Source organism: Narcine bancroftii, chromosome 3 (genome assembly GCF_036971445.1).
Source record: "Narcine bancroftii isolate sNarBan1 chromosome 3, sNarBan1.hap1, whole genome shotgun sequence".
Classification (NCBI taxonomy): Eukaryota; Metazoa; Chordata; class Chondrichthyes; order Torpediniformes; family Narcinidae; genus Narcine; species Narcine bancroftii.
In genome coordinates, this window is record NC_091471.1 from 90,594,869 (window position 1) to 90,615,136 (window position 20,268).

Sequence of the window (20,268 nt, forward strand, 5' to 3'; positions counted from 1 at the left end):
CGTGCCAGTTCACATGAACCACTCCACAAGTTTCCCCCTCCCACACTCCGCCCATATCCTTCCAACCCCCTCATATCCATGTACACATCCAACCTTCTCTTGTGAAATGTAATTTTAGAAATCTGCATTGGGGAAAAATATACTTTTCAATTACATTTGAGTGATTCCAGCACTCCTGAAGAAATGGCAACTCCAAAGATTTTTTTTAGATGAGTTCTTCCCCATTGTAAAATTTTGACAAATGGCCTTTCCATTTCACTATACAAAAGCAGACATATAGTGTCAATTATACAGCATAGAAAACAGACTTTTCAGTCCAATTTATTCATGCCATCCCATGTACTTTCCTGAGCTAGTCTAATTACACTCAGAATTTCTCTGAACTTTTCCTTTCCATAAACCTGTCCACCATCTTTTAAACATTGGATTTGCCTCTTCAGTTTCCACACACACTGCCATGTGCATGGGGAAAACTTGCTCCTCGCATCCTCTTCAAATCTTTTCCTCTTATCTGACAACTTCTGCCCTCTAACTTTAGGTACCCCTAGCCTGGGAAAAAAGTCTATGAGCATCCACCTTCAACTATATCCTTCATTATGAACCTCTACAAAGTCATCCTTCAGCCTTCTTCGTTCCAGGGAAAACAGTCCCAGCCTAGCCAGTCTTTCTTATAACTTGAGCCCTCCAGTCCTGGTGATCTCTTTGAATCCTTTGTGCAAACTCTCTAGCTTAATTACATTCTGCCTATAGAATGGCAACCATATCAACACACAATATTCCAAGCAGCAGTCTGACAGACATCTGATACAGCTGCACTCAATGTCCTGTCCAATAAAGGGAAGGTTGTCATACACCCTCTTCATCACCTTGCCTAGCTGTGCCAACAACTTCAGGGAGTTCATACTGGTACCCCTCCATCTCTCTGTTCTACAACACTCTACAGAGCCCTATCACTTACTGCACATGTCCGGATGGGATCCCATTGTACTGTTAATCATCTTCACTGTCCACCACACCACCAATTTTGGTGTCATCCACAATCTTACTAATCATTCTGATTCAAATCATTTACACAGCAGGGGACCCAGCATCGATCCCTGTGGCACATCACAGTTGCACAGAAAATGACATTTAGAGGAGTTACACAATTTTTATTTTACATGTAATGACATCCTTAATTTGCAACGGAGTTGCTCTGAGCTGCTACCAAATCCACAAAGGGAGAATGGGGACAAATCTTGTGGACATTTAAAGCTGCATCACCTGAGCCTTATTATTTTGGTGAGGTATTTACTTTCTAGTCAAGTTCAATTTAATTTGAATTTATAAAGACACAGCACAAGTTAATTAATTTTCCACAATTTATTACCAATGCGAAAGTAAGTGTCTGCTCATGGATTTTTCATTAAAAAAAAAATCAGGACCATTGCACCACAGAGAGATTTAGAAAGGCATTGTTGTGTTATGCAAAGTTTTGGGTCTAAAACTTCAGCAGGTCCCCATTTACTGAAAAGTAAATTCACACAAACTACAATTTAAAAAAAAAACGCACTCATTCGCTGTTAAGACATTTTCATGTTTCAGACCCAAACATAATAGAGTAAACCCACTCATTCATATCAACTTGGTATTTTGGTAGAAATGCTTTTGATGAATGTTTAAATTGACTGAAAGTAATAATGCCAAAGTCCTAGCAAGTGACTTGAACAGCACTAAAATTCTGGAAACAAAACCACATATCTACAAAACCCTAGCTTAAACTATTTAATCAGAACTGTACATTAAATTTACAAAGAAAAACTGCTGGACAAGAAAAAAATTATTTTAAAAATTAATTTCTGTATTATTAGAACTACATAAATACAGACCGATATCACAATGAGAAGATGCTGTGAACTATTTTGCCCAATATCAAAATCCTTCAATACTTTGCATGTTGAAACTGATACAAAACCACATTCTGAAATGGCACAGGCAATGAAAATGCAAGATGTTAAACTCGGTTCCAGTAGCTCAGGAGAAAGAAACTGCTGATGTGTTGCATGATCCACTGCAGCCATGCTAGAAAATTAGCTCACCAACAATGCTTGCAAACCTATCTGCAAAATAGTACAGAATACTTGTCGATATAGAAGCTGTTGCACGGTGTAGTCCGATTAAAGCCCAGGCACTTTAATTTTGTCCGGATTGTCAGACTTCTGTATGTTGCTGAAAATCCAATGGTGGAATAGTTACATCATCAAAGTGGCCTTCATTTCCACTTTCATAATCACTCATTATCACTTCAGCTTCTTCCAGCTCACAGCACGCTGAAACATCAGAGCAAGAAGCGGTGGTTGATGTGTACACAGACATAGATATATTATCCATGCTGGGGGCCTCAAAGTCATCGTTATATGTTAAGGAGTAAGATGGGTAGGTCCCCCGATAGCTGCTCCCTGCGGGGACTGCATTCTGACGTTCTGAATAGTGGTGGTGGGGTAGATACTGGTTCATGTTAAAATGTTGTCTCTTTTGTGATGTTGAATTCAGACTTGCAGCAGTGGGCATGTCCCTTGGAGGCTGTATGGTATCAAACTCATTATATTCTGGGGGCAATGGTGGCAGTTCTTCGTGAATTGGGAAATCGTCTGGAGGTGGCGGGAAATCACTTTCAATGTCATACCCTCCAGGGTAGTAGTCCGTGTCAATGGCATTGGGATCAGAATAAAGCGGGGCTTGGTGTTCTGTTAGCTCGTACTGTGGATATTCCTGGATGCCAGGTAGCTGGACATTCGGCATCCAATCAGATGTATCCCAGTGATATGCTTTTTCAAATGAAAGGAAAGGGGAAAAATAATCAGAATGTTTCACTTTGAATTTCACTGTTAGTATTTATCAAAGTCAAGAACACGACAAATAACAATTTGAACAGAAGAAGAGATTATTGTTAGTGCTCTGAGGTCACCAAGGTGCAATAGGACATGGGTGGGGTGGGCACTAGATTCCCCATTATAGATTGCAGATATGAATAGCCTTTCATCTGAATATTTAAAAAATACGCCAATTGTCGACTGTACTTAAACCAGTGGGCAAGGTTATTCTGGTTAAATTCAATAGAAACAGGTGGGATAGGGCTTAAAACATAAACCTTCACTATTGTCCACTATACACATTAATAACTGATATTGAATATGTGAACAATGAATTAACATTTTACTGTAATAAATTACCGTGCAGTGAATGTTAAAGTGAAAGATGCACAGCTTTAGTGAAAAAAAAGGCATGCAGACAAAAGTCACCTCTTGGATTCTTGAGGTCATGACCCGCAAAAGTTTCTTTAGATGGCAAAGAGAAGGGAGGAAGAAAATTGGAAATATTAAAGTATCAGGATATTAAAGAAAATTCTAAACTAACATTCCATGTGCTTGCTTGCAACAAACAATTTAAATGCCCACTTGCGCAGATTTTAAAGAGCAGTGAAGTGCTGTTTACCAGATAAGTGATTTAAAAATATTTAACAACTTCCCATTGCACTAATGATGTTATATATTGAAACTTTGAAGATTCTGGGAGGAATTGAAAGAAGAGATACCAAATTGTTTAACTATTCCAAAACGGTATTTTCTGACTCGTCAGCCATTTCAGAATAAGATATGAAGAGGCTGAATTTTTTTTTAAACCTCTCTTGTTCAGTTGCTGAGCACACTCAAGGCTGAAATCAGCAAATTTTTTTGACTAAGGAAACCTGAGGATATGCAGATCAGACACAAAAAGTGGATTTGAGATAGATGAGCTTTGATCTTACTGCATAATGCAGAAAGCTCGAGGGAACAGATGGCCTACTCCTGCTGTTCCTTTTGTTCTTGTGCATTTATGACTTTCATTTCAGCATTCTTACATTGGAAAGATGACTTTGTGAAGGATGAACTTTGAAATATTTCAGTAAACAAGAACTGAAACCTCTAAGATAACCTCAATCATGAAAATACAAAAAAGGATTATTAATTGATTGCACTAAATTACCAAATGATTCAAAGAGGCCATGCAATAACCTAATATCTAACTATCCATTCAATAATAAATTTAAACATTAATCTAGTGATTTTACCTTGTAGGAAAGCACCCTATTTTGAAATATTATCTGATAGTTTGGGACTAGCCTGAAATGTCAATACTTTTGAATTTAAACACAATAGATGAACTCAGCATTCAATGCTGAAGATGAGTGGACACAAGTTCCTGTTGATGACTGGGGTAGCACAATTTTACGGGTCCAACTTTCTGTCAAAATCAGATTTCGTAACACAGCACCTGCCCCTTACATTGTTATATTAACATGGTCCTGTTGCCAATGGATTTTGGGGAAAAGAAAATGAAAGAGAAACCATTACCAGAAGGTTGAAATCCTAGTTTTGAGTTTTTGATGCCAATCCTTTCTCAGTTCAGGAATTTGTACCTACCAATTTTTTTTACTTTATTTTTCTTTTTAAAAACAACAGGGTAAAGTTATTTTATGCTGAAAATAATAATTTACTTTTCATCCTCAAAGTGGAACTTTGAGAATTATTTTATAAAATGCAAAGTTTAATAAATGTAGCTTTAGTATCTTTGATAACTGAGTATACTGTAATAGGTTAAGAGCATACTGGACAAAACACTTGTTTCATATTTTCAGAGCTCAAGATAGTCAACATTCAAATGCTCATCTAGAATCTTAACTTTCACAAAAGACAAGACATCTCTCTCCAATCGACGGTTTCTTATTCTCCTGCATTTGCCTCTATTCGTTGTTCAAAAAATGTCTTGTTGTTAGACAATTGTATTTTATAGTTTCTCAGTGAATCTTGGTACTTATTTTTTTTTATAAATCAGAGGGGAAGGAATGCAAAAACCAATGGCACTTTATTGGTGTAGAGGTGTATCAACAACTAATCTACATGCTCCAGAGAAATCAAAATAATTTCACTGCCTTCAAACAACTTGTCACTATATCTTTTTTCCCTCACAAATAAAGGAGAAAGAGGAGTATGTTAGATGATGGAAAATTTCATAATAATCTGGAACCTCTGTAGTTTCGAGCATGAATTGGAAAAATGTTATTCTTTAAAATATCAATGCTTAGGACTTGTTTTGGAAATTCATACTGATGACTACTTCTCAATAGATAAACAGCACTCTCACTGCATTTAGATGACAGTGTTATAGACTTACAACATAGAACAAAGTTCAAGTAACCACAGTACACTTATAACTGAGCTTTGTAAGAAAAGATATACCTTCTTTTTCTACCGAGTCAACAACTGCATTGACAAGGTGTATTACAGTCACTATGGAAGCTTGGAGGATAGGGAAGGAGCAGATTAAAATAAATTTACAATTAGTACAAAACTTAAGACATTCATCATATATTTATCCTAGTTTTGCTGTTATTTCAAATACAATTTTAAAACATACAGTGACAAGAATATTTCATTGGTTAATGGAAGCATTTTAATTTAAGCAAATGTCAAATATCCCGTGTCCATTTGAAGTGGTAAGCATTTAGCAATTTTCCATTTGCGGCCAACAATGGTGTCTGGTTATATCTTAACTTTTTAAATGATTTAAAAAATGGGTTTGGCGCTTTGAGCTTTTCAGAAGCCACAGAAAATGGAAGGGCAAATATTATGTCAAACTCAATGTTCCCACTCCTCTTTAAAAAGATTAGCTAGTCAAGGAAGCTAAAGTTTATTTAGGCAGGAGCTACCACTGCTTTTGCAGTGTGTGGTTTTGGTTCCAGAAACTTGCAGAAGCTAAAAATCACTGCAGCAGATTTATTTTTGCAAAAAAAACCTAAATCCCAATCAAAATGAATGTATATTCTAAATTTTATTCTTTAAAGATAAAATGCCTCAGCTCTAACTTGTATGCTGGAGAATTAATTGAGAGATATTCCACCTGTAAGCAGTTAATATTATATGGACAGCTGTGCAATTTCAGGAACACAACTGGAAACAGACTTTCTTGATGATTTTATGTAATGTACATCACAAATGTTTTCTACTGGATTTATCATGATAAAGCCACAGAATTCCAGGACAATGAAAACAATCAAATACACTATGCATTTTGGAATATACTTCCTGTACGATTACTGTTCAATTCATATTTGCTCACAACTTAGACAGTACACCAAGAATTATTAAAAAAGGTCCTTGATTAAACAGAGCTATGGAGAAAATACCACGCATAATTCTGAAAGTTCTTAAGCAATAGAAAACATTATTTTTACTTGACAAAATCCCACATTCCCCAAATAAATCTGAATGCTTTCTTTTGTACTTGAAGGCCCTAAAAGTTTATAAGCACCAACTTCAGGAATGAGAAGTAAGTATCTCCTTTGATCCTGTGGCGTAATAAACCTCCACGAGGCATCATGAAACATGAGTGGAAGTATATTTTGCTGCAACCCGAGCTCTAATTGCTACATCTTCCACATTAGCTCAGTTGTACCTTTTGTTAACGTTAAACAGAAATCTGCTGTTTCTACACAATTTCCCCACGTATTTAATTTAAAATAGGTTGGGGTTTTCATTCAGATTGATGAAAGGGGAACCTCAAGGATTATATTTTAAGCCTACACCAATCAATAGAAATGGCATGATTGAGGTGTTAAATGGATTCATACACTATAGTTTGTTTTGTATCCTAATATACCCCAGTGCACCCATGACGACGTAGCCAACACTGCTCCACCTCCACCCTACAAATCACAGTGTTGGCAGGATCTCAAAAACATTGGTAGAATATGAAAGAGAGATAGAGGGACAAGTGGCTTGGTGCCAGGACAACCTCTTCAACGTACACAAGAAAAGGAGTTGATTATAGATCTCAGGAAAAGCGGGAGTTAAATTTTCTGTTCGCATCAATGGAGCCAAAGTGGAGAGACTAGACAGCTCTAGGTTCCCAGGAGTTACCATCTGCAGCAATCTGTCCTGATCCAGCTACACGATGGGATGGCCAAGAAAACGCATCAGTGCCTCCACTGTGTCAGACGCCTGAGGAAATTTGGCAAGTCACCTGCATCCCTTAACAACTTTGACATCTATCCTGTTGGGGTGCATCACTTTGTGGCACGGAAAGTGCTTCGCCCAAGACCACAAGAAACCACAGAGATGTGAATGCGTAATCACAACATTAAATAAACTACCCTCCTTATATAAATGCCACTTGTACTTCTTGCTGCCTTGCAAAAGCAACCAACAGATTAAAAGGCTCATCCCAACCTGGACACACTCCCTTCTCCTGTCAGGAAGAAGATTCACAAGTGTGAAATCGTGAAACCACCAGACTTAAGGGCAGTTTCTTTTCCAGTGTTATCAAACTCAATGTACCTTACATGATTAATGATGGTTTGCTCCGTACTAACTGATTGCTCTTTGTAACTCTGAATTCTCTTCTGCGCTTTATTTTCTGTAGTAAGTATAGGTTGATCAGCTGGACTGTTTGCAAAACAAAATTTCACACTGCAATAAACTGAATCTTAAGAAAGCCCTGCACTGAGGAAATTTGTTTCATGGCCCTGGCATGCCAAAGTGGTCACTTCAAGTCAGTATTGTATTAATGCTTACATTTTTGCTGGGTATCCAGGGAACTTGCAAGAAATAGTTGGATGCCTCATTAATCCACACACTGCAAGAACTCTGAATGCAGTTCCATTTTAACTATACTTTGAGACTGTATGTAAATTACTTGGCTGCAATCCTTCTCACCTTTCATTTCTGACAGCCTTTCATTTCTGACATTCTCTCTGCAGCCTTCAATTTGCTCTTCTGCTGGTAGTCATGCCTCAAGTTGTCAGATCCCCATATTGTGAAAACTCCCCTCCTAATAATATTTTCTTCAATATCCTCTGTTACATTTCCAATCTCTCAATGACAATGCCAATTAGTTTTCTTTTTACATTTTATGATCCTTGGACAATTTTCTGAGCAAACTCAAATATAAATGGCAAGCTGCTGTTGTAGGTGTCCTGTATTAAAGTAAAGTAGTCTGAATCCTAATGGACAAAATCCTACTGCATCAAATTGCCTACTAATCTAAAATTCAAGGCAACCTTATTTTAGAGAGGCTGCACAATGGGTGGTTGCAGGAAATGAAAGGAAATGGCACCCTGCAGGAACATAGGGTGCACTTCTAAGTTGAGAGCAAAACCTCTTCTGCTCTCATCTGCTTGACAGCAGAATGGTAGCTGCTAAAATTGGTGTGTGTGAAATGCAAAGTATTGAATACATTATTGGGAATTTACAGCATTGTAATTAGGCATGTGGTCCAAATGATCAAAGATATTTTAAACACATCTTTCGAAGAGAATTACAGGATGATACATTAACTTGGTATTCACCAACAAAAATAATGCTGCTCAAGAGAGTGGAGGTAAAGTGAGAATGGAGGATGCAGGAAAGATAAGTTATTGAGATGGGGCTATGGAAAGAGTTGGAGATTTCTCAGTGCACGCAGTGATCCTGCCAATTACAACATGGAGAGCTCATTTGGGTCTGGGATGTGGTAAGGTATCACGGCGGGTGCTCATTAGGACTGAGTCTGTGTGAATGGATGCACATCAAAGATCTTTTAAATGATCTTTTGAGCATTTTTGGAGAGGAAACTAGTTGCAATTTAGATTAAAGAAAATCTTTTTTGGAGATCTAGTCTTGTCTGGAAAGGCCATATCTACACTTCATCTTTAGCTGCTACTCTGACAAAGGTGGCAGAGAACCACTTTTGTGAATTTTAAGGAAGTTTCACATTGTCTTCGGGAAGGGAATACCAGAGTTTTGGTTTCAGAACAGGCGAGTCATGATCGTATAGAACACACAGGGGAATGATTAGGTGCTGCCATTATCCTTCTTGGTAGTTAAGATCGTGTGTTTGAGAGGTGCTGTCAGAATAAGTCAGACCAATTAACTGCAATGCATTAATGGATGTACCTGCAACCACTGTGAATTGCTAAATAAAAATGAACACTTGGGACAATTGGAGTGTGCCATTCAAGTAAGGTGCATTCCCCTTGAGGTATTCCATCATGCTACTGACATGTGCCTTGTTGATGGTGAAAAGGGAATGGGATATCAGGCAGGGAGTCACTGTCCCCTGTATATCGAGCATCTCACTTGCATATATAGGCATGGTATTTGGTTGGTTGGTCCAATGAATTTCTGGTCAACGGTGAACACCTGATTTTTACTGAACAGCAAATGTGGATTGGTTATTCACACTGGTGCTGGAGACTTTTTGCTGTGTGACTATTACTAGAGATTTATCAGCCCAAGTCTGTATGCTGAATAGATCTTGGTGCAAACAGTTATTGACTATTTCACTTTTGGAGGACTTGAACATTTTGTACAGCCATCAATGAACAGTCCTCTATGACCTTACAATGGAAGGAAAGTATTGATGAAGCAGCAGAAGATTCTTGGATCAAGGGCATTGCTCTGACCAGTTTCTGCAGAAATGTAATGGAGCTTTGCTGAGACTTCCAACAACCACAACCCATCTTCCCACGAGCAAGTTACGGCTCCAACTGTTGGAGTGTTTTTTTTAAACTTAATGCCTGATCTCCATTTTACTGGGGATCCTTGATGCTACATTCAGTTAAATACTGAATTATTTGAAATCACATGCCACTGTCAACTACATCGTCCATAATTTTGCTGAAATCTGAGACAAGACTCATGGGCAGTGTTCAACAATGTTGCAGCCTTTATAAATGCAGTGGAATTGGAAGTGAAGGTATCGCATGGAGGCAAGCCAGTAGAAGTTGTAAAGTTAGAAGTAGTGGCAATTTATGGGAGCACTTGAGATCAAGAGGAAGGTACAGTTATTGTTTTCTTCCCTGGAGTGATTGGATGATATTTGGGCTAAAATTCTGCCATAGGAAACATCAAACTTATGGAAGGCAACATTTCACAAATTCATACTCCACTGTCTCAGGAAAACTGCTATTAAAGAACCCATTCCACCATGATCATTTTCCTTTTGATCACCTACATAAAAGTGATCATCTTATTTTTTGCCTATCAAGTATGTAGTCCCCAAAATTTATGGCAGTGAGTTTGATCTTCAGAAATCATGTATAACAAGTTTTTGTAAACTAGCTGACAAATTTGAAATATAACCATCAGCCAGAAGGTATGAGCTTGAAAACACTATCCTCCCAATTTCAAGGACCTTCTTTCCTGCTGTTATCAGATTCTTAAACTGAACTTTCAAAAGATAAAAGATAATGAATGCCCTTTCACTGTTTTGAAGTGTTCTTTCTTCGATACCCTGCACTTTGTCCTTGACACTATACCTTAACCCTCTTACTTACATTATGCACATTACTACATTATGCACTCTTGTTTTTATTATTGTACTACCTACTGCACTTAAATATGGGTTGACTTGCCTGGATATCATGCTAAACAAAGCTTGCTACTGTATCTGGGTACATGTGACAGAAAACAATTAAATATTGCAATCTGATTACCACTTAATATTTAATACATTTACTTCAATATACATTCTGCATACATGAAAATAACAAAATGACTAATCCCCTTGGATTTACAAAATGTTAAAAAGGGAAATTAAATCCAAATTTAACATTGGTCTTTACAAGACTGACATGTCCCTGAAGTTCATTTCTGCCAACATCCTTCAGCCTCTGCTACTTAGTTAAGTAGCAATGATGTGCTTAAATGATGCCTATTAATAGCTGGTAGCAGACTACCCACAGCTAAGACAGCTGGAACTTATCCTTGTTTGCCAAGTACACATATATCTGCAGTAAGGTGTAGGTGAGGAAGAATGAGAGGACTGCTATTCACCCTGTAATTTGGTCCACAATTGACAATTTATTGTCAATTGTTTTTTAAAGCAGGTGTTAACAGCTTAATCCTTGCTCCAAGACCTCTCTAAAACAAGATCCAGCATCATTTGCTTAGAATGTTTCAATGGCCCCAATGGATGCTTAAAAAAAAGGAAAGCTTTTTCAGCCTTATCTGTAAGTTGTTGCCAGTGAGGAAAACATCTTGCAATGCCAGTTTGTACAATGCCAGTTGCCTGTGAAGGCACGATCAACAGTAGTGAATCCTGTGTTCTGGGACACTCTCAGCTCTCTTGGTTGAAAACAAACTTGAAGAAAATTCTTCAATTATACATCTGCATCCCAGAAATTACAGCCATACATGAGGTTAATGGCTAACTACATGGGATTTTTATTTGAAAATCCTCTGGTGAAATAGCAAAAGTGCAGCAGTAGGTGGATGGAGCCTAACAGAATTTAGGCTACCTTATGATTCTATACCTATGCAATAATTCCCTTGAAATACAGCAATGCAAGTTATATTTCCAATTTGTCAGCAAGTTTACAAAACCTGTTGTACAGAAGATCAAAGCCACTGCATCAAACTTTGAGGAATACTTTTGGAGTTGAATTTTGATAAATTGAATGTAGATCATCAAAGATATAATCTTGAACCTAATCTACAATTTCTAAACAAGTCAATCCCTAAAGATGCACGAGAAGTCTAAAGACATTCTCTTGTGTGTATTATTCAATCTGATTTATGAACTAATTACTTTGATATTCTAGGCCACTCTTCATTTGCTTTATCAAATTAGACATTGATTTCTGCTGTGATTTTTAAACTATCACATGGGGTATTGTAAGTTAGCCCAAATTTAACGAATCAGTGGCAATTGTTGGTTTTGCTCTGAAGGTAACTTGGGGAAGCTTCATTTTCATCGCATAAACTTCCTTATACTATTAACTTTGGTCTAAATGACACATTTAAATTCGACAACACCCCATTGTTGCAGATTTGATTTGGGGTAAATTAATTGCTCTCAATACAGCCATATCAAAACAGACCATTAATATTAATTCTAACTTATTTTGGACAGTGCTTAATACACAGCCCATCAACATTTTATAGCTACATTACATCAGTTTATATAGTCACTCACTAAATACAGTTGATGTTTTATTTTCAGTTTGCAATACTTCGATTTTAGTGGATGTACTGTTAGTTATAATGGAACAGCCAATGAACACACCTATTAATTTCAGGGAAATGTCAACTTGGTCTTCCAGTCAGTCTTTGGAAGGTTTTATAAATGATATTCATTTACTGTCCTCTAAAAGAAACAGATAAGTAAAGGAACTCAGCTTTGATGCATGGAATTCTTACCATTATCATCACACGATTCAGACTGGAAAGAACTAAGAGACTGGACTTCTGAAATGCTTCCCCGCGTGTTGAAAGAATGGCAAGCACTATCGTCAAGAGCTTTTTTTGGTGGGCAGGGTTCAAGATCCACAACTTTTGCTGTAAGTGAACAAAATGAATACAAGCTCTTTTAAAATATGATAACCTAAAAAGGCACTTGTGCTTAAAAGGCACCATTAGTGCATGGAATTAGAAACCCAAAATTGAAAATTGTATTTGATTTTAATTTTTACTTATAAAGGGTTGCACAGTTGGCATAGCCCTCAGCGAAATGGTGTTACGGCACCAGCAATTGGGACTGGGGTTTGAACCCTGAACCGTCTGTAAGGAGTTGGTACATTCTCCTCATTTCTGCTTGGGTTTTCTCTGGGGCGTTCCGGTTTTCTCCCACCTTGAAAAGTACCAGGGATTATAAGTTAATTGGGTGGAATTGGGCAGCACGGCTTGAAGGCCGAAATGGCCTGCTACTGTACTGTAGGTCTAAAAAAACCAATTTAATTGAAAGATTCAAAGGTTCTTTTTATTGTCATATAATAATACGTGTGACAGACTTAAAACTTTTGTCTGCTGTAAACCATGAGCATTGCCTGGCACTGCTAACAATAGGAGAAAGAGAAACAAAAGAGACATACAGCATAGTAACAGGCCCTTCTGGCCCACGAGCCTGTGTCCCAAATACCCCAATTAACCACAAGTCCAGTACAATTATTTTTAAACAAAGGTGAGAGGAAACAGGAACACCTAGAGGAAATCAACCCAGACACGAGGAGAACGTACAGACTCTTACAGATATAGCCTGATTCAAACCTGGTCGCTGGTGGTGTAATAGCATTGCGCTAACCGGTATGCTAACCATGTCGCCCACAAGTAGTGTATCAAATAGTTTCTATGGACAGTATTTTTCATGCAAGAACCACAACACAGAAGGCAGACAGAATGCTCCAGAATGCTGCTAATTGAAACCCACAGAAGTGAAGATGCTGAATATCAGAAATGGGAAAATATTGTTACACAGGACTCACTCATGCAACTACTGGACTTTCACCTCATCTCTTTCCACCATTTAAGGGGCCCAAAATAGGCCATTCAGGTAAAAGCAACAGTTCATTTGCTCTTCCACTGATCTACTGTAATGCATTTGATATATACGTGACCTTCTCTACACTGGAGAAACCAAACGTAGTGACAGATTTCAGGACTCAATAATAGCTCTGATTTGGTGTGCTGCTGGAGTGTACCTAGGAGAGTGGGAAGTGGAGTCACAGCGCTGATCTGCAGGGAACACCCGCCTGATCCTAATGCTAGTGGATCAGTACAGATGTTCTTTATTAAAATCTGTGTCCCAAGATGGCAATGCCTGCACTCAGCAGGGCTCATGAGGGGTTGCAGATTCTGGGGGAGCAGTGGACCAGCACAGGTCTCAAGAAATGGGCATAATTCTTTCCCCCAACCCCTTGGCTGAGAAGGAGAAGCAGAGCAAACGACCTTACAGGACGGTGACCACAGCGGTGAGCCGGCGAGGTGCTCAGTCGCTGAAGGACCCACACAAGCTGCAGCTGGTCAGCAACTTGTGGTCAAGGAACTCATGAAACTAGGATTTGTGAGGGTGCTGAGTGCAAGAAACACTCCTGAAGGGCCTCAGGTGCCAAAGGCTTCCTGATGGTGTTGGAGCTATGGAACTGGAGCCTGGGTTGCCAATTGATCGAACAGGAGTCTGTACAGTTGCAGAGGCTGTGAGAGCAATGGAGGTGAATCCACGAACACTCTGTGTCTCAGAAGGGACTCTCTTTTGATACTCTTTTTCTCTTACTGTAAAGGGCGCATGGCAATAAAAATGGTGGCTCTGTCTACAGTAGGAAATTTTGTGTCATATTACATTTTCTGCATTATAAAGGAATTTTAATCAGCACCACAGCTTTTATACAACCCTATATTTTCTTCCTCTGTCTCCACATCATAGAAATGGCTCCATAAAAAGCAAAATCATCAGATCTCCCCTATCCACCTCTGCAATTTCAGTTTGTTTTCTCATAATGCAATATTACCGATTTGTTTTAGTAAGTAGTTCTGCTGGACTAACTGGATCAAAAAGGTCTCTTATATTTCATAGCATTTTCTATAGCGGTTAATAAATTATGTAGTCCTTAATTATGGATTTGGCCAATAACCATAGATGCAGATGGAAGATCTAAACTCTGCAAATACTATAAATTACCCTATGAAAAGTCAATGCCCACTATAAGACTCATATTTGGTTACTGCAAAATCACCATTGTCTGTAAAGGCAGTTTATATTCGTCTTTGCTGAGTTTCCTTCATAAACAAGCAAATAAGAGAAATGCTTTATTAAATTATTGCTATCAAAAAGGCCTTTCAGTATCCTACCTGCTTGCCAGGCTATGCATATGGTGGAGCTCAAAGTGAGACAGAGAAAGAGGGAAACAAAATAATGGATTTAAAATCTACAAAAAAAAACAAGGAAGTTATTTACCATCATAATCATAGTCCCAACTGGGTTTTTGTATGGAATCACAATCTGATGGAGAATTAGATGGAGGAGGAGGAGGTAGGTTTGGAGCAACACTGCAAACGGCCACAGTTTTCCGGTGTCCATGCATAGAGTCTGGATTGAAGGTACTGAACTCTGGATGCTCTGGTATAGCTGATCCTTCAAAAGAATTTCGATCTAGGTTGTTTCTGGAGTCACTTGGAATACTTGGAGTATATGAGATTGGTCGAACAGGCACCTGTGGTGGAATGTCTGAATAGATTGTTTTATTTATTTTAGAATCAAAGTAGTTCTTCTGCAAGAATGAAGTGGTCGGTCCAATGCGCTTTTCAGTAGCATCATTATGAAGTTTCTTTTTACAAATCTTCTTACGGAAGAAGACAAAGAATAAAACGAGGATGAATATGGTTGCTACGAAGACAATAATTCCAATAACTTCTTCTAAACCAATATTCCATGGTGTAGATACATATTTGTTAACCACAGTATCAGCACAAAGATTTCCAACAAAGCCATGGCTGCAATTGCAGTTGAAGGATCCATACGTGTTTACACATTGGCCTTTGTTAAGGCAAGGGCTCTCATGACATTCATCAACATCAGCCAAGCACCTAGGGAATTAAATAAATAAGATGTTTTTTGGGAGAAATAGTAAAAAGATATTACATTTATATAAAGGTGCAGATATGGGAAATACAAACCTCTCTCCACGATAGCCTGCTTCACATTCACACACAGGGCCATCAAGACTATCGATACAGTTGCCATTATTTTTACAAGGATTGTCTTTGCAGTATGGACCCACTTCACACCTGAAATCGATGTAGTTTCAAATGAGAATTTTCTGTCATATACAAACACAGTACATACTTTTTACCCCCTCCATAAATCTTCGTCCGCGAAGCCAAGCCAAAGAAAAGAAGAGAAGAAAAAAACATACACCAAACACAGTAGTACAAATTAAATTGCCACAACATACCAAGAAAGAGACAATAAGTATAAAAGGTTAGAAAATTAATATTCACAAGGGAAAAAAAAAGTGCCGACAGATTATTAGGTAGACCCAGAGTAATTTATGATTTGCATTACAGGAGCATGGGGAGTTTAAGAGCCTGATAGTTGTTAGAAAAAAAAATTTTGAATCTAGAGCTGTGGGACTTTTGCATCTTCTGTCTGAAGGTAGCAATGAGAAGAGATTGTGACCAGGGTGATTAAGATCCTTTAAGAGGTTGGCTAAGGCAATGTCTCATGTTGACGTCTTCAAAGGATGAAAAGTCTGCGCGTGTGATTGACTAGGCTCGCCATTTTCTGCAAACTCCTGCGTTACTTTGCACTTGTTTCATGCAATGAACAAATTGAAAATAAGGAAGATAGCCAAGGTGGGGATGCAAAATTTACTATTTACAGTGGCTTAAAGTTGATGGCTCTGTTCGCTCAATCAACCTCATTTAAAATGGTAGCTTTTGTGGGATCAAATTTTACTTTCCAATCTCAAAAATGGAAGATTCTACCATTACAAAGAAGAGTAGTGCCACTGTACTATTTAGAAACGATTAATTTATATATTGCTAACAATGTACAGAAAAAAATTATCTCCATAAACTGAGCGTGTTGCTAAAATATCAAATATGCACCATTTCATTCAACATTACTGGAAATTAACAATAAGGTGCTATTTGAAAACCTACGATCAAACAAATTGGAACTATCTATGGCAATGTTGCAGAAGGCAAAGCATGAGGGGTAGCATGAGGAGGGTTGGTCACTACTGCCTTGGATCTTGTGGGTTTTGTCCAAAACCAATCATGATGGTTAAATAATTAAGTCCATCAACAAGAATGAGCACCATTGTTATATATTTCATTGCCACTGGACGAAAAAGATTACCTGCAGCAGTAATTAAAAGCATGGTGTTTCTCAAGAAGAAACAGTTTGCTGGAAAGAGCAAAAAATTAAGAAAAAAAACTCAAATATTCCATATTACCTGAATTTGACAATAGTAGGACAATTCAGACCATATTTAAAACATAAGAAAGCCAAACCATGCCAGAACATTACCAAAAATAGGTTTGTGACATCATTTATATATACAAATTATGAAAGTAAAAATAATTATACTATCCTTCAAACTTGCAAATCCAGTAAATGTAAGGAAAAGATGGAAAGAGCTTCCAGATTTTCAATTTAACAAGATATTTTTAAATAGAATTTCTATTAAAATTCAGTCTGGGATATAATATGGCAAAGAAACTAACCTTAATCCTGTATATTGTCCTCTACACTGGCAGATATAATTATTGTTCACTGGAATACAAGTTCCACCATATAGACATGGGTTAGAAGCACAAGGGCTGACACCAATCTCGCAATGAATGCCCGTAAACAGAGAAGTGCATTTACAGAAGTAGTCTGCAAAAATGGAAGTTTACATAAAATGAAATGATTATTACCAATTAAGGAATTAGCACAACTACTAAAACTAAAATTACAACAAGAAACGAACTAGCAGAATTGCCATCTTTGATAAAATTAATAATTAGTAAATGCATACCTAAAGATTAGGTATTTGTGTCCATCATCTCTTACAAGCATTAACTGTACAGGTGGCCATCACTTGGGTCATTGCATCTGAGCCAACCAAGCGACTGAGATTAATCCCACTTCCTATCTCTACCTGTTGCCCTTGCAAACCATGGTACATTAAATCTCAATGCAATAGTTTTTAAAATGCATATTAATAAATGCTGCGGCAAATACTTACACATGGTGAGTTTATAACCTCCATCACCTTAATTCATGCCCCATACTTAATTACCTCTTCATTATTCCTCATGTTCAAGTTTCTCAATTACATGCAGCTTAACTAATTTTCCATTTTTCTCCAAGGAAAACAACGACTAATTGTGTCTTCATAACTAAAACTCTTATAAATCAATTCAGGATCATCCCCAGCTTTCAAAGCAATTAAATGCATACACAGTATTCTAACAGTGGCCTAATTTGACATTTATACAATAGCTTGTTTCCTCTGGTATTCTATTATTTTTCTCATGATACATCTAATGCTGTATGTTTTCACAACAACCTTATCACCTTCCAAGTTAATTTCAAGATGCAAACATGCACACCGATATCCCCCTGTCTTTTTCTGCATTTCTCAGTATCCTGAGTTCTATTCTTTCTCATTCTACCCAAAGAGTCACCAAGATTATTCCCAGGTCGATTTGCATTTGCTATGCCAATCAGATAATTTCCACTTCAGTTTTTCCCCCCCAAATTCTAGCTTTTTAATTTCTTATATAACACGTTACATTTTTATATTATGTGTGACCTTCTTAATCATTCCCCATATTTAAATTTAAATTATTGAAACATACCAAAAATCGACTTAAAACACCTTTGGTCATCACTATATTCATTGATCACTACTGTTTTTATTCATTTTTGTTGTAATGCTGCTTTTGCTTGGATCCCCTTGGCTTTCACAGTTTTGATCACATCATGTGGATTTTAGTCCTGATTACTTTTTCTAGAATTCCAATTTCTCAGCCATGCCCTTCCCTTAAATTTGTGCTGACTATCCATGATTTGTGTGCGTTTTTAAATGGTTTAAACTCTAAGCACACGTAAATCATGGATAGTCTTTAGACTGACACCAGAATTACTCTTGAAATAACTGACACACACATACAAAGTCTATAACTCCTTAAGTTTAATCCTTTCTATAGTTCTAAACAAAAATAGCAGTCCTCCGTAAACAGAAAAGTTGATGTTACGATGGTAGAATCTCCACTATTTTTATTCCTCACCTAATCATGTTATCCCTCAATGAAAACGGTATGACTATGTAATGCTAATAACATGTACCATCATTAGAATGCTCATCAATGAAGTATATACAAACATTCTAGATATCACGAGGCAATAAGTAATCCATGTCCTATATTAGTAGAGGTCAAAAGATAATTCACTTGTCTAATACAGAGTAAATACTGTATATTTTAGCATACAAGTTGACCCCCATTTTTCAGTTTTATTTTAAGGGTTTTATGGGATATTCAGCCTACAAGTTGACCCCCATTTTCTGGGTACCTGAGCTGGCGCGTTGACCAGCATATGTTGACCCCCGAAGCCTGAGATGGGCCGTCGACCGGCGTATAGATCAACCCTCAAAGATCAAGCAGATTAATCTGCTGGGTGTTGGCTGTCCTTGAGGGTCCATTGACACAACGGAGCACACGACAAAAATATGAAGTGAGTTTTAATTTGAAAGTGATAGAAATGGTCAAGAAAACCAACAACCGCGCTGCTGCAAGAAAATTTGATGTTTATGAGAAGTTGGTAAGAGATTGTTCGTTGACAAGAGGAATCACTCGTTGGCCAGAATTGGAAAATCACATTGCAGAATGGTTACGTGAACAGAGGCAAGATTGCTACATAGTCTCTCGAAATTAAATAAGAACATTTGCACTGCAGTGGGCAAAGTCGTACCAGACCTCAGTGGTGATTTTGAGGCTATAATAGGCTGGTGCAACCGTTTTATGAACGGGTATCATTTTGGTGGTATGCCAAAAAATAAAAATTAACACAGAAACTACCAAAAGAACTTAATCATAAAGCTGTAAGTTTTCACCAATTAATAACAGAACCGGCAGAAATACCAGTTTGCATTGGTAAATATCGGAAACATGGACAAAGCCCCCATGAATTTTGACAACAGGCAATAGAACAGTGGAATGGAAAGCTGTTAAAAGTGTGCAAACCAGAAGTACAGGCCATGATAAGACCAGGTTTACCGTGGTGTTATCGAGGATGGCTGATGAGATGAAGTTAATCTTCAAACACAAAATTAAACTGAAAACGAAATTCCTTCCAGTTATTTTTGTACATTTTCTTGTTGAAAATGGTGTAAAACTATGGAGTCGGTGGCCAGGGGGCTTTATGCAAGGAATAGAGTTTGCTGGTCTGGGATATGTTTTATGGCCACTTAACGGAGAACACTAAAAGATTAGCATTACATAATGTTTACATAGCAGTCGTCCCGGGTGGTTTGATGTCTATATTGCAACCGCTCGATGACTGCTTGAACAAGCTATTCAAAAGACCATAAGTGCGAGAAATGGAACATATGGATGTCCAGTGCAGAAAAATCATTTACAAAAGGCGGGGCAATGCATGCTGTATCACTTGATGGCCTTTGTAACTTCGTGCTCAAGGCATGGGACAAAGTAAATTAGGGACTGTGATAAAATCATTTAAAAAGTGCAGTATCTCTTGTGTAATTGATGGCACGGAAGATTTATTGTGGGACACTGATGGCGAAGTTGAAACGGCCTCATCAGATACAGACTGATGACTGTTTAAACAGTGAGAGTATGGATGTGCTTACTGTCATCTTTGCTTCAGATGATGATGGCGAGAGTGATTTTGAAGGGTGCTAATTGTGTTGTTTCAATAAAAATCTCAATGAAAATCTGTTTCAGTCAGGTTATTTTTTGGTTTGTCAAGGTCAACTTGTACACC

General features: G+C 37.7%; 1 protein-coding gene across 8 annotated transcripts in view; it reads right to left on the bottom strand.

Moving 5' to 3' along the window:
• The window catches only part of fat1a (FAT atypical cadherin 1a), a 256,473-nt gene that overhangs the window by 56,940 nt on the left and 179,265 nt on the right, over window positions 1–20,268 (bottom strand). For 3 of the 8 annotated variants that reach the window (XR_011353525.1, XM_069924528.1, XM_069924529.1), the window contains exons 23-26: window positions 17,001–17,154; window positions 15,447–15,557; window positions 14,728–15,356; window positions 12,198–12,335 (exon numbers count right to left, since the gene is read on the bottom strand). Coding sequence is in view for 7 of the 8 variants with exons in the window: in XM_069924528.1 (XP_069780629.1) it covers window positions 12,198–12,335; window positions 14,728–15,356; window positions 15,447–15,557; window positions 17,001–17,154 (1,032 nt within the window). In the remaining variant the exon portion in view is untranslated. Of the gene's footprint in view, window positions 1–1,347; window positions 2,808–3,281; window positions 3,318–5,258; window positions 5,319–12,197; window positions 12,336–14,727; window positions 15,357–15,446; window positions 15,558–17,000; window positions 17,155–20,268 lie in introns of those variants that run through there. The other 5 variants (XM_069924524.1, XM_069924523.1, XM_069924526.1 and 2 more) reach the window with 4 other exon arrangements.